Genomic DNA, 16,257 nt, shown 5'->3' on the forward strand with positions numbered 1-16,257 from the left:
TTCTTGTTTTTCACGTGTCAATTTCGTTTTAAAAAAGGGTTAATTTGGTATTTCGTAAAGGCGTCCCCCTTTAAAGGGGGACGCGTCCCCCTATAAAGAGAAGTGCGTCCCCCTTTAAAGGGGGGCACGCTTCCCTTTAAAGGGGGACGCACTTCTTCTTTTTTACGTGCGCTTCCCTATGCGTTTCGGAAGCGCCGCGTTTCGCGCTTCTGAAGCGTGTCTCGGGGAAGCGTGCTTCCCCTTTTAGCTAGGCGCTCCCGGTAACCCTGCTCCAAAGCACCCCTTTTCTTGAATAATAACCCTTTTCCAAGGAAAGATTTTAAATACCTTAGTATCGTCATTGTAGCATTCCAGTGTACCTCTCTGTTGGTTTGTCCATGAATTGGCTAACCTTGCTTACAGTCAAAGCAATATCAGGTCTAGTCACGGTCACATACACTTGCTATCGACAAGTTTTGACCCCTTATCCAATAAATGAACTTTGTAATCCATGAAAATATTTGTTGGTTTAGCTCCCAACATTCCTGTCTCTTTTAATAGATCAAGAACATACTTCCGTTGAGACAAAACCACTCCCTCACTGCTCCTGGCCACTTCTATGCCCAGAAAGTATCTAAGTGGACCAAGGTCTTTGGTAACAAAATGTTTTTGAAGATGAGCCTTTGTAGTTGCAATCTCTTTCATGTTATCTCCTGTAAGGATGATGTCATCCATATATACCACCATAACGACTAGGCCTGAGTTAGTTTTCTTAATAAATAATGTGTGGTCTGACGCTGACCTATTAAAACCAAACATTAACATCACATCAAACAACTTTTGAAACCATGCACGAGGACTTTGTTTTAGCCCATATATCGCCTTTCTTAATATGCACACCTTCTGACACTGCCCCTCAACCTCGAACGCAGGAGGTTGTTGCATGTATACTGTCTCAGACAGATCCCCATATAGGAATGCATTTTTCACATCTAGTTGACACAAACTCCATCCATGGTGAACTGCGATCGAGAGAACAAGACGAATGGTGCCTATTCGCGCGACGGGAGAAAATGTCTCAAAGAAATCAACACCATATGTTTGAGTATAACATTTTGCTACTAACCTGGCCTTGTATCTTTCAATTGAACCATCTGAGTTGTACTTAATTGTATATACCCATTTGCATCCAACAATGTCTGCATCCACTGGGGGATCAACAAGGTCCCATGTCTGTTGAGATAGTAAAGCGTCCATTTCAGCTTGCATAGCCTGCTTCCACCTGCTATCGAGAACGGTCGTTTGATAACTCAAAGGAATAGTTTCAGCAGATAAGGCTGAGATAAATGCTTTCATTTGATTACCAATTCTGGCATCTGACATAAACTGAGACACAGGATATAAGGTACATTTTCGTGTCTCCTTTCGTAGAGCTATTTGCCTGTTATCATCAACATGAATGTCATTGCTATCAGGAACGCTTACCTCAGGAGAAGAAGAGGATGGAGGCACTAGAGGAGGTGGAGCTCTACGCGCATACACCAATGAAGGATTGTGAAACCGTGAGGTAGGTGGAATTGGATTCGGTAATGGGGGCATCGATTCCAAAGGAAAAGGAGAAACAGGAAGAGGAAAGGAGTCATCTTGATCAGTTTGCAACTGAGCACCAGTACTGGAATAATATGGAATAGACTCCAAGAAAGATACATCCGCACTGACATACTCCCGATGGGAAATCGGATCATAACATCGATACCCCTTTTGATTCTTTGGATAACCTATAAACATACACTTAGTGGCTTGAGTGACTAATTTATCACGGTCAGGTCCGAGTCTGTGCACAAAAAAACACACCCAAATACCTTGGGCCAAAAAGAGAAAAGAGGTGTATTAGGATACAGGATGTGCAAAGGAATTTGGTCTTTCACGGATGATGAAGGCATGTGGTTGATCAAATAACAGGTTGTGATAACCGCATCACCCCAATATGAAGCATGAACATTGGATTGAATCATAAGTGTGCGGTCTACATCAAGCAGGTGCCTGTGTTTTCGCTCAGCCACCCCATTTTGTTGGGAAGCATAGGAAGTGGTTTGAGGTTGAATGCCATGGTCTCGATAAAATTGCAATAGTGCTTTGGTTTTAAACTCAAGGGCATTATCAGTGCGAATAATCTTGACAACAGACTCAAACCGAGTTTTTATTTCAATAACTAATGATTTTAGGATACTAGGAACTTCAGATCCTTATTTTATTAAGAACACCCAAAACAACTTAGAAAAATCATCAACAATAACAAGGTAATAACGACATTGGGTCTTGGTAGGAATCTTACTGGGACCTCATACCTCCGCATGAAGAAGTTTAAAGACCTTATGACTGGACTGACTCTAACTAGAAGGGAACAAACTCCGATGATGCTTGCCCAACTGACATGCTTCACACTGGAATGATGTAGTAGACGGAATTTGAGGAATGACACGACGAAGCCTCGACAATGAAGGATGTCTGAGACAACGATGCCACTGGACTGGACTCGAAGAAGAATCGACTGCAGCATAAATGTTTCCCACAGGGTGATGTAGATAGTAGACTCCATTTTCTTCATAGCCTCCACCAATCTTCCCTGTCAGCAAATCCTGAAAATGATAGCACACAGGATCAAATATCACTCTACAATTTAGCTCTTTTGTAAGGCAACTCACTGATAATAAACTTTGAGGAAATGAAGGAGCATGAAGGACATTTTTCAACTGCAAGGAAGAGGATATACAAACATTTCCCTAACCAATAACAGAGGAGGAACTCCCATCAACTAATGAGACTCCCCGATGTGCAGTAATAGCCTTTAGATCTGAAATTTTTTTAGAGTTTCCACATAGATGTTTAGATGCACCAGAGTTAACAATCCACTTACTATCACGGGGAGAAAGATGATCTCCAGTAGAGTAGGCCACACCAGAAACAAGAGAAGAGGAAGTTGAAGCACGATAAGAAACCAGTTCCTCATATTCTGCATGGCTAAGAGTGATAGATTCACTAGGAGAATCATTTTCATGCTCCACCTCTAGTTTTGTAGCATTAGCTTTTGGAACATTTGGTTTTAATGGAGAAAATGCAGGCCATCCATGTTTATCCCAGCAGCGATCTTCTAAATGTCCAAATTTTCCACAATAGGTACATTGGAGTTTGCCTCTACCTCCCATACCTCTTCCACGACCTCTACCTCTAACATAAATAGTATTTCCTCGTCCATAACTAGATGGTACAGCTAAAGCAGATGACTGAGATACAGGTTGAGATTGTGGAATAGAGATGGCAAGTCTACTCAATCGATTGTATGCATCAACAAGAGTAGGAACATCAGACCCGGTCAACATTTGAACTTTTGCAACTGAGAACTCTGATGATAGACCTGTGAGGAACCGAGCAACCATAGTATGTTCTTGATGATCCTTTTGTTATGAGCAACACAGAGGCCGATGAACATTTAGTTTTTTAAAGGTTGCCTTAACAGAGGCATAGTACTGGGCCAATGATTGATCACCTTGCTGTAAATTATATATTGTTGATATACATGTTTGTGCCCATATTGTGGCTACTGACCCCAAGAGCGGTCAATTGTTCGGAGCAGTCGATTGTATTGATGCATGTATCACTGAGTGTGGTATCTGTTGAGGATTTGATCTCCAAAGGATTATCTGCGAGGGCGTGTATGATCAAGACCAGGTAACCGGCTAGAGTGGTAGATGCTCTGTGAGAATGTACACTGTCCACGAACGAGTAGCCGCAAAGACGGTGAACTCCTGTGAGGAAGTGTATGGTCCAAGACCAGGTATACCATATAAGGCGGAATTCCTTGTAAGGTTATACATTTCCCAAACCAGGTGATCCGACGTTTATCTTGTTGATTGTAATAGTGGCTATCGACCCTGAGAGCGGTCATTTGTGTTGATGCGTATATCACAATGATTTTCATTGGATATGCATTTGTTGGGGATGGGGTTCCTAAAGGATTCTCTGTAAGGGTATGTACGATCAAGATCAGGTGACCCGGCTAAAGTAGTAGATTCTCTGTGAGAATGTACACTGTCCAAGAGCGGGTAGCCGCAAAAACGGTGAACTCCTGTGAGGAAGTGTATGGTCCAAGACCAGGTATATCATCTAGAGCGGTAATTTCTTGTGAGGTCGTATATTTTCTGGACCAAGCGATCCGACGTGAAACTTGTGTTTTTGCTTATCATAAAAAGTTATGGTGAGCTGTGATGATCTTCTGAGATTGTTTGAGATAGCCACTTATGAATCTATAGTTTTGGATTTTTGCTTTAGCATGATTACATGCTGAACTCTGATGTGAGAATCAAATCTTTAGCGATTTTAGATCATGATCATGTTTTGGACCTTCTATGGATTGGTGGGTTTTTCTAAGAACGTATGATGCCTTAGGTGAGTCATAACCGGTGACAGGTGGCCGCGTAAGGCTTTGAGAGATGGGAATAGTTTAAGGTTGTTTAGGACAAAGAGTTTGTTAGAAATAGTGAGAGCGACAAACGATGTCCTGATAATGATTAAATGTAGAGACCCCGTTCTAGGAACGAGAACAAGCTTGTAACGTGGTAGTTCATAGCTTACGATCAAATGAATCGTCTTGCTACGTTTTGATAGTTGCGCTGCTTACTTGCTTTCAACCGCTTACCTGCTTGCACCGCTTACCCGCTTGCACCGCTTACCTGCTTGCACTGCTTACCCTGTTGCAATGCTTACCTGTTTAACTGCATATCTACTTTAAACTGCTTAGCATACTGAATTAAATGTACTTAATTCAGTTTCCCGTAGTCTCTCTTGTGCACCTACTAGTTTTTCGCGAAACCAACTCATTCTATGAGTACAGGTGATGTTTAGGCACACCACGGGCGATGGCGCGATGACAAGATGGCTTCAAGACTTCTTCCTGCTCTTAGCTCGCGTCCTGGACATTTTGGGTTTGTAACGGATTTTCCTTGGGATATCCGAATTTTTGAGTTTTGGTTCTTTTAGCTAATGTGCCCAAAGTTGTCAGCTTGTCTTTTAAATTAACAAAAGAATAGTCTTTCTGTAAAACCCACGTTTAAAACAAAAAAAATGGACCCGGGCCGGGTCCGGACCCGACCCGGGACCCTTTTCTTTAGGGTTTTAATAACCCGACACAGGAGAAAGGGTTTTGTTAAACCCCTTTCCCCTGTGCGCCGCGACCCTCCACCGCGCCTGTGACCCGATAAGGGAAACCCATCGGGGTTTCCCCATTTATCGCCCCCCAAGCTCTTTAAGAGCATCGCAGGAGGGCGAGGGGAGGCACGCCTCCCCTCTCAAGCTTCCTCCTCCTCGTGCCGACCTTCCTCTCCTCCTTCTCTGCGCTCGCCACCGTCGCCGTCGCTGCGCCCCACGCCGACGCCGGCCACCGCCTCCCAGGTACGTCACTCCCCCTCCTCCCTTTTCTCCTCCCTCTTCGCTTCCTCACCCCCACCCCCCTCTCTGTCACCACGCCGGGAGGCCGACAGGCGGCTCACAGCCCCTGCCGCGGCCTCCCCTATGCCCATCGGGGACCCCTGTCATTTCCTTTTTCCCTCTGGGAATTCGCCGGAGTGCCGGCAGGGGACCGAGGCCCCTGCGACACCCCCTCACCCCTGTGGGTGATAGGGAAACCGACGGGAGGTCGGTTGCTCTCCCTGACACCCCCTGTCCCGAGCTCTCTCCCTCTCTCTGTCGGCAGAGGTTGGCCCCTTGCCGCCTCTCGACTGTCGGCAGGGGCTGGCCCCTGCCTCCTTGTTGCTGTCCGCAGGGGCTCAGCCCCTGCTGCTTCATGGTTGTCAGCAGGGGCTGGCCCCCCTTGCCGCTTCGTGGCTGTCGGCAGGGGCTCAGCCCCTGCTGTTTCTTTGCGGTCGGCAGGGGCTCAGCCCCTGCCGCCTCACTGCTGTCGGCAGGGGCTCAACCCCTGCCGCTTCGCTGTTGTCTGCAGGGGCTCAGCCCCTGCCGCTTCGCCGCTATCAGCAGGGGTTGGCCCCTGCCGCCACGTTGTTTTCGACAGCGGCTCATCCCCTGTCGCCCCGGTGTTGTCAGCAGGCAGGGGCTCGACCCCTGTCGCCTTTCTGATTTCGGCCAGCAGGGGCACACCCCTGCTGCCTCTCTCTTTTTCGATGGACAGGCCTAACTTTCTATTCTTCGCATGATAAATAGAGTAGCGCTGAATTCTCATACTTTTGCAGACATCGTATCGAACCCCGCTCTGGCTCCGCGGCCTGAGCCTCGTATCATCTACACGCGTAGACGCACGCAGCTGCACGACATCCCGAGGTAGGGGAAAGTCACACGAAGGGTTTGTATGAATGAAATAAAATTATAAGGATTCTGTGATAGAATAGTTTATTTGGCATGCATTCTCACTCGTAGAATTTCTTAACTGGTGATTGTCTGTGTTGTGTTTCTGCATCCATATTCTTTTGAAATTACATGCTTATTGTGAGCTCTACGAGTAGACTCATTGCTAGAAAGACCTTATTACTGTATTTCTGCCTTGCTCACTGTTATAAGTTACTATAGATGCCTTATTGGTTATTGCCTGATGAATATTGTATGAGACTTCTTGTTTCTTAGTATTCGAGCATGCCAAGTATAATACAGACTTTTATAAAACTTTATGATGGGTTATCTATCGAGAAATCCACAAATTTACTTTCGTAATTAGACCTGAAGACAAGTATGATACAAATAGTACGGGAGGTCATTGAGTACCTCAAAGTGATCAAGCAACTCCTTATTGATATCAATGAGATAATACCGGCCTCCACAGGCCCATTTGCTCATAGAGCAATACATGTCATGTATGAACCAAAAGTATCACAAAACATTATATGTTGCCCTCTCATCGTAGTCGTATCTCTAGGGAGGTACAACCGTACTTTTGGATAAGTATGTCCCATGTGGGTTACGATGGTTGGAGGATGAGGTTGTAGCAACCTCGATGCGTGCAATTAGCACAATGCTGAGATCACATAAATGGTGACCATTCGCCTTCACAGGCAAGATGCTCGAGTGGGTCTAATAGACCAGAGCATGTAGGATGGGGCGGCGGTTAAGAAACCCCCGTCGTACCCATTCGATCTTCACGGTTCATCAAGGGAGAGAATGGATGGTACAAAAACTCCGATGGACAAGTTGTTAACAACCACCCCACGGGCAAAAGACTCGGCTTCCCCAGTCATCGGAGTTAGGGGAATTGGGATTACCATAAATTATCCTAGGTGGTAACTCTCAGGTACTTCTGCAGAAGTTGGATGCATCCATGTGCCACGAATGCCTTTAGAGATTTACTCTCTTGGTCACTGACTGTCCCCTTAGGAGCGGACTCAGTCAGCCATCCGGGTTAATGAAGACACCTGACATAATAAACCCCCGGATCGGTCTCCGTTGTTTCTACGTTTTGCGTCTGTGCGTACCCACAGGCCAGTTAATATCAGAACTTAAAGAATATCTTCTTGAATAGTTGTAGATGATTGAGACTTACACTGCTTGAAATGCATCAACTAACAGTTCTTTGCACATATTACACTTGTTAGAATAGATTACAATTGTATTGATTGCTTAAATATCATAACTGCTTATCTCATGAATGTCCTTTATTATTTTCATTCTACTTATTTATTCGTGAACCTACTGGTTTGTTATGAAACTGACCCATTTCATGGGCAGGTGTGGAGTAGGACTTCACAGGCGGTCGATGGCGTGGTGCAATATGGATCAAGATTTATCTTCTTTCTGCTGGCGGCTTGGCTCTGAGTCTTTTTGAGTTTTCTTTAGATTATTGAACTTTGGAACAAGATGCTCATTTTGTAATAAACTGCAGAGTTTTAATCTATTGTCTTATTTTCTCAATTCCTTTAAGTTGTTGTTCATGTAAATGATGGTTTTTCAGCTAACATACCCAGGATTGTTGACTTGTGCTCCTTTCTAAATATCTTCCGCTGTCGTTTTTAAAAGTTAAAACTTTAAATCTTTGAAAGGTTTTTCGATAAGGTTTTTGAAATCACAAGTCGAAATTTTGGGGCGTTACACTTTCGCTGATTCTATAAACAAAATCTGGAGGAAAGAGATTTTTTTTAGTCTCTTGCCTGTTTTCTGAAAAGTTCGCAAGTTTGAAATTTTGGGGCATTACAGTCTATATGATCTAGACATATAGGGTCTTTGGTAGATCTCCTCCTCATATTTCTCTCTCTTAATTTCATATTGTACATTATAAAAACCAATGCATTCATCTTCTCTTGTTCAAGTTTATTCCTCTGTTTTGTATGCACCTATAATTTCAAATCATTGATAATCAATTATAAGATAATTACACTTATAAAAATGTATTTCAAAAATAAAATACAAAGTCACAAACCAATGAGAAAGTACTCAAATTCCTCTCACAGACCGATGCACTGCACGTCAAACTTAAAATTAGAATTGCAAAATTCATCAACTAAGGATTTTCGTGCCCAAATGAACTCCACCAATCAGTTGCATTCAAATAAAACAATAAAAATTTGATAAAAACATTAAGAATGTTATAATTAACAAAAACATAAAAAATATTAATAAATAACAATATAATTGAAAACTTAACAGGACTTTTTAATTTTCTTGTTGTAACAGTTGTCTCTCTACCAAACAACCCCTTTGCCTTTTTTAATGCATCGATTTGTGTTGTAATTTTCAACTGAACATTTGCATCAGAAACCAATTTTTCAACACAATCATAAAAGTCACTCATAACTTCTCCATCCGGGTTGAAGTTGTCAGCATAATGAAAACGAGGATTTAAATAATAGGCAACATGTAAAGGCTTATGAAGTTGCAAGTCCCATCGTCTATCAATGATATCACAAATAGATTTATATTTTTTTTCAAGTCAAGATTTGAAGCAATTTCCTCATTTGCTCTATCCATTGCCTCGTACAAAAATCTCATAGCAAGCTCATCTGCATCCACTAATCGCAGCACTTTCACGAGCAGCAGTGTAGCTTTAATTGCATATGATATGACAGTCCAAAACTTATGATTATTAAGAACAATATAAGAAATGTTCTTAGCATCAGATTTCTTATAGTAATTAGATGACCTAAAATTTGAAGACAAGAACATCGACTTCAACTCTTTCTTATAACATCCAATACTATGAAGTATGAGATATGTTGTAGCAAAACGAGTAATGGCTGAACATAAAAGTTATTTCTTCTTTGTGAACTTTCTCATCAAATTTAATACTCATGCATGACTATAGATATATTTTAGAATTTTTTTTGCCTTTTCCACTGTATCTTTAAAAATTGATATCTTTCCAATATCTTCTAACATAAGATCCAAGCAATGCACCACACATGATGTCCAAAAATATGTTTTTCCTGCTGTTAACATATTTTCAACTGTCACATAATTTGGTGCAGTATCTGTAATGAATTGCACCACATTACTTTCACCAACTTCTTTAACAACTTCAAACAACTTACACAAATTTGCACCAGCTTTTTCCATGTCGCTGATGTCAACGGACTTCAAAAATATTGTCCCAGATGAGCTGTTCACAAGAAAATTAATTAAGTTTCTTCATTTTTCATTTGTCGAACCATCTGCCATAATGTTGCAACCAACCTTTGGTCATTCCTTTTTTAATTTTTTTATAATTTTGTGAGTAAAATCTACCTCGTCCTTCAAAATCTAGGTTTTAATCTCGTGATAAGAAGGCGGTTTGAACCCTCGGTCATAATTTGCAATAGCTTCTACCATTGCACCAAAATATGGACTGTTGCAAAGATTAAATGATAAGACATTTGCATAAAAAAGTCTATCAATGGCACGACATATATTTTTTCTTTCATCCCTTTTGAAAGCAGTGTTTATTGCGGTTTGTCGTGCTTCTTTGTTCACAAAGAAGTCCATAGGACAACCTATGCTTTTTTTTGCATCAGTACATGATCCACTGGTTTTTTTGTACACATTATCACCTGTTGATGATCCAAAATAAACACTCCCAATATCCAACTTGTTTTGTTCTTCTTCTTGTTTCTTTTGCTTCTGATCCTTTAGATGATTCTGAAAAAATCTTTTCACATCTGGTGGAACCGCCGCGCACATGCTTACACCATGTTTTATGCTAGCTATGTGATGCTTTAACCTATAAATGTCTCATGTAGTCTGTTTATAACAGTAATTGCAAATTACATGTCCTACAAGTTTGGGATCTTTAGTGAGATTTGGAACTTTAACTCCATGATCCTATCCTACGTCTTTTTTCATTGTTCAACTGCAAAAATACATATAAGAAAATATATATTAACACAAAAAATTAGATTACAAGTACCATTCTTTGATAAAAGACACATTCAAAATAACAGAAAAAAATTTTGTTGCATTTTATGATTCAATAATTCAATAGTCAACAAATGCACAAACAAACAATAAACTAATAGCAGTTGCAATCTAAATAATGAATAGCTTGAGTATACGAGAAACCAATAAGTGCACAAGATCTTCTTTAACCAAAAAATGTGAACTAAGCAAAGATCATACAAAAGGAATCACAAAAGCGTGGCTCATGTGAAAAGCTTGACCTTAGCCAAATGTTTGAGTTCAATCACAAGGCTGCTTTGCATCAATTTGTTGGTTTCTTAAAGAACTGAAAAGAAAGGGAAGCATAAAAAAGGCACAAGTCCATCTATGTGCCCCACTTGATGTTGTTAGAATCTATTTCTGAACTGAATCATTTTAAAAAAGAATCGAAAAATCTGCCTAATTCTAATCAGATCGAATTGTTTTCAATCAGTTTATTTAAAACAATGGCTTTTAATAAAAAACACTAAAAAAAAGAAATTTTATCTAAAAAAATTACAGAAATGAAGTGAATGATGACTTGGAAGATCAATCAAATTCTAAAATGTGCATTTAATACTTAAAATTTATAATAACAAACAGAGATCATAATTATCACAAAATATTAAAAAAAAAAATGATTCAGACCGATTTTCAACAAATCAGTGAATTGTCGATTTGACTAAAATTATGTTGATTCGATTATGTTTTAACAAAAAAAAGTGATCCCACCCATGTCAATGTCATCACAAGGATGGATGATGCCCAACAAGTTGCCCTCCTATATAGACAAACTGGAAAAGAGACGTGAAGAGCATCGGTATGTCAAGGAAAAACATATAATAGAATGTGATAATTCTTCATATATATAAACAAAATATGGTGCATTGAACATGATTTTTATGTCGACCAAAATATCATATACAGAAATGCGCACGGTTAACAAAGTCTTAAGATTTGACATAGCCAATTGACTGGCCGAAAAGATTTTTTTTTGGTAAGGACTCTAGTAGGATATAACAGCAACTCAGAGCCAGATAAGCATTTAGAAATGAGTGATAAAGGTAGCTTGAGACTTACGTATACAAGCTACCTTGAGGAAGACGTGTAAATGGGCTGAGAATGAGAAGAGATAAGAAGAAGAAGAGGAGAACGAGAGAGAAAGAGAAAAAACTAGAAACGAGAGAGAGAGCGTACCTGTTTCGGGGCTCCACCACAAGAGAGAGACTATTGTGAGAAAAAAAAACAGAGAGAGAGTGGGGTGAGAAAAAAACGAGGGGCTTAAACATAAAGGCCCCCGACCCATTTATGTTTAAGCCCTAATTTTTGGTCAAATGAGGGTTTTGACCCTCATTTGACCAAAAATATTAAGGCATATGTGCCTCATCCTGAGGCGCGCCTCATGGCATATGAGGCACGCGCCTCGGGGCTTTTACGCTTTACCCATATGCCTCAAGGCATAAAGTCCCTTGCCTTGAGGCAAGACGTGCTTTTTGCGCTTTAAGGGGCATTTTTAATAACACTAGTGAGGATACTAAAACTTCGTGTGTGATTGTGCACCTGAACACGATATGGTGGTTCATTTCTCAGCCACGTTTTTAAGGAGATTTCAGTCACCTGGCCTGGGGGTGGTGTTGTTGACTCAGCTGTAGTTATTGGTATACCAAAAAAGTAACGTCAATGGTTGAGAATTTCATTGATGTCCTGACATTAGGTAGAGATTCCTAATGTTCTGATGGAATGTGAAGATTTTTGATATCGGTCGAGGAACGGGTGTGGAACCCAGTAATAAAATACAAATTGTATGTTAAGCTACAACTGGAAACCTAACTTGAACTTCGAGAACTTATACTCGTTTTGAGTATCCGCGGGTTTAAGGAAAAGTGAAAACTAAAATTGTGTGCATTTAATAAGGACATGCATACAAAAGCAACTCTAATAATAACTTAATAAATTATTTATGCATGTGCATTGAGTTATGCAGATTTACTGTTCTGCAATAGTTCATGCATTCATGTTTATTCTGTTTCGCATGATAATTGTTATGACATGATATTTGTTTAAATGCTTGAATGGTGAGTTGATTATGAAAATTATTGTTATCATATTCTTCTGAAATTATGCATGAATTTGGTTTATGTTATTTCCTTTTTATTTGGATTTTTAGACGAATTCATACAAAGAACTTTGGTTCTTACCTGGTTTCCAAAAACTGTTTTACAGGACCGACTACAAAGTGATGGGATGACTTGCTATATGGAGTTTGTGAGCCTTGCGTGACATGTTTTGGGTTCTTGACAGAGTGGCGCCTTGTTCAGACAATTTTATTACTTCTACTTATTTGATATTTTTTCATTGATTAATAAAGTTGATTATTCTTCGTTGATTCAATGCACTATCTGTTATGGTTTGGTAATCTGTGAGACCCCGAATCCTTGGGTTTGGTTTCCGTAATTGTTTTAAAAAAAAAAATACACTTTTTACGAGAATAAGTTGGGGTCGGTACAACTTGTATATCAGTCCAAGGGAATTATCATCATTTCACTCATCCTATATACAACAGACACCTGTCTCAGTTATTTATTTCTGTTTTTAGTTGATTGTGTTGTAGTATATTCCTTGCTACTTGTATACTTTACTATTTTTATGTTTTACACCACTTTAGTGGCATTGTTGTAATTGTACTCATTATGTTTACTTTTATGTATTGCCTCATTTGGACTTCTATATTAATAAAAAGGGAAAGAATGTGCAGTCTCTACACACTAAGAGAAAAGAAGGAACATATTGGCTTTTGAGGCTTTACTATTGTCTGTCATTTCCTATACCTTCCTCTCGTATTTCAGCTGGTTATTAATCTTCTTATGAGAAATTATATGGAATTGCGCCAAATTATAAGTTGCTAAGAGCTTTTGGGTTTACCTATTTTCTTCTCTTACCTGATAGGTATAAAGATAAGCTTTCTCCTCGAACAGTAAAGTGTTGTTTCTTAGGTTTTTCGAGTGGTTCAAAGGCATATAAATGCTATGACCCCATTGAGAAGAAGCTTTGGATATTCAGGAATGTGATATTCCATGAAAATACACATTATTTTAGTCATGTTAAAGAAAGTTGGATTGACTTGTCCTTTTTTATACCATTTCCAACCGAAGAAAGAGGTGATAAGAGGGTAATAGGTTTTTTCAGATCTATTCTAGGATGCAAGAGAATGTTGTTAAGATACCATTTTTAGAACAAATGGAAGCTGAGAAATCAAGAAACTTAGAGGCCAATTCTGATCTAATTCTAGCTGTTTCTGAACACACAGGTTTAGAACCTTTTTCACCTCTTATTCCTCATGTACAGTGGAGCTCAAGAGTTCTTATTTCTCCCACTCACTTTGTATTTTATGAGTCTTTTTTTCCTAAGCATCGTGCATGTTTTGCTTTGATTTACTCCTATTCTGAGCTTAACTTTTATGCAAAGGCAGCTTTGAAGAATAGTGGCAACAAGCTATGGCTGAAGAGTTGAGTCCTTTGGAGAGGATGCATGCATGGGACCTCGTGAAACTACCATCTGAAAAGAATGTAGTTTGCTGCTAATGATTTACATACAAAGTAAAAATTAAGGCAGCAAAGGGATATAGCCATTTAAGCTCAGCATAGGAGTAAACTTTTGTACATATGGCCCATATGACTACCATTTAAGCTCTACTTGCAATTGTTGTTGTGATGCAATGGAACTTGTGTCAGCTAGATATGAAAAAAAATGCATTCTTAAATGAAGATTTAGATCAAGAGGTACAGATGGAGCTATCTCAAATGTATTCAAATTCTCAAGGAAGAGTGCAAATTAAGAAGATCCTTGTATGGGCTCAAGCAAGCACCATGTGCCTTGTTTGAGAAGTTTAGTTATACTGTTAAGTTCCTTGAGTTTGAACAAAGCTATTATGATCCAGGCTTGTTTGTGTCATCTTCTTCTCAAGGAAGATGTATATTGCTCTTATATGTGGATGACATGATTATTACAGATGATGACTTACAAAAAGTAGATGATACCAAGAAAAGATTGGTTAGCATCTTTGAAATAAAAAACTTGGAAATTTTGAAATATATCTAATTCAAAAAATACATAGGGATATATTTATGTTATAGATCTGAAAGCATAAGCATACTTACTATCAAACTTCTTGCGCAAGAAGTCATTTCGAAGATTGAGCAACCGGAATGAAGCATGAAGATCGGTTAAGAACTTGAACACCTTTCTTGGACAATCATAGTTGCCTGCAGTCACTTGATTCACCACAAATCTGGGCTGCAAAATCATATTTATATCAATAACCAGAAAAGACATGTCCAAGGCCTGAGAGTTGGTAGGCTGGTTTTACCAAAACAAATATAACTGGCATTTGTGCCTGAACAAATTCCCAAATTTTTGCAATTTCTCAATTTCTTTGACCGGAGATGCATTTCTAACAGGTTACCAGTTGCCAGTATCAAGGCCCCCAGTAACTGGAAAAAGGGACAGTTCAGCTTTCTAATCCCTTTAAACTAGCAGAGTATATATCATTAAATCAGACCTAAATAACTAAAGAGATGGATAGAAAGCATATGAATACATGACCAGAACATACAAGTTGATTTAGAGATTTAGTACCTCGACTATTTAATCAGAGGACTCATCATCTGATGACATGGAGTTAGTTCTCATAAATGCATAGCTTTGATAGGAAATAACCATATATGAAAGTACTTTAAAATGTCAACTTTCTCACCAGTAATATGGATCTAGCAATCAAATCAAATGCAAACTAGGTCAAAGATAATATTTGATTAGTGGATATCAAAACCAAAATGTGCAAGTATAAGAGTGGCTCAAACCTATGCATATATAACAATAAAATGGTACTAGGAGTCCTGATGCTAGCCTGAGATACTGCAAAGTTGAATTTTAACCAAGCACTAGAAGCCCACTTGAGAACATGAAGCCTTAAGAGGAATAAAGTCAGCAGGAGGCAGCAGCCACATGTCTCATGTACTCCATGGATGAATTCCTAAATTCCATATGATAAAATGGCTCTTTAGAAACCAGAAAACTGGATAGTCATTCTTACAACAGTGCAAATATCTCCCCTCCCACCCTCATATACATGCCAGAGTGAATCTTCCCAACTATTTCCGTTTTACAAGACAAAAGAAGCTGTTTGAATGAGTTCTCAACTTAAAAATCCATCAATATCCTTTGGTAGAACTCTACTCTCTAAAGGAGAGTTCTCTAAAGGGGAAGTCGCCCTCTAAAGAGACCTCTTAGATAAAATTTAAATTAAATAAAAAGAAAGAAAAAAAATGAGAGGATAGGATAATATAAAAGAGGGGCTGGACTCCCCCTCTCTCTAGAATCGTGATTCTAGAGAGAAAGGGAGCGAGTTAGAGAGTTGAGAGAGAGAGAAAGAAGAAAGAGAGAAAGAAAAAAAGGAAAGGAAAAAAAGAGAGAAAAAAAAAGGAAGAAGAGAAAGAGAAAGGAGAGGATGAAATCCATCTTTATCATCGATCATCCGTCGTTTTTCGAACTTTTTCCACATCCGAATTAAGGTACAGGTTCCTCTCTAGATTCATACGGAGAGAAGTAGTTTTAAATTTGATTAATGTGTAAATTTAGATGATAAGGGAAAATCGGATTTAAAACTATCTATGTATACATGTATCTTCTTGATATTTTGATTTTCCTAGTGTTAAATCTTAAAATACTCATGTCAATGTTGATTTTCTAGATTTGACATAAGCAGGTCATTGATTTTTCCTATTCAAGTATATGTTCCTACTTTTGTTGATTTTTGGGTATGCGAATCGTAAGAAAATACATGTCCATTTCTTTTTATAGCTCTTTTTGCTGAATATATATATATATATATATATATAT

The 16,257-nt window shown here is 39.3% G+C and overlaps 1 protein-coding gene across 1 annotated transcript in view; it reads right to left on the reverse strand.

Annotated features, from left to right (window-relative positions):
• LOC149822367 (uncharacterized) overlaps positions 1-16,257 on the reverse strand; it is a 115,478-nt gene that overhangs the window by 7,397 nt on the left and 91,824 nt on the right. The window contains exon 6 of the mRNA XM_089981077.1: positions 14,517-14,652. Coding sequence (XP_089837203.1) covers positions 14,517-14,652 — 136 coding nt within the window. The remainder of the gene's footprint in view (positions 1-14,516; positions 14,653-16,257) is intronic.

The sequence above is a fragment of the Nuphar pumila genome, chromosome 11 (genome assembly GCF_984573655.1).
Source record: "Nuphar pumila chromosome 11, dmNupPumi1.hap1.1, whole genome shotgun sequence".
NCBI classification, from domain to species: domain Eukaryota; kingdom Viridiplantae; phylum Streptophyta; class Magnoliopsida; order Nymphaeales; family Nymphaeaceae; genus Nuphar; species Nuphar pumila.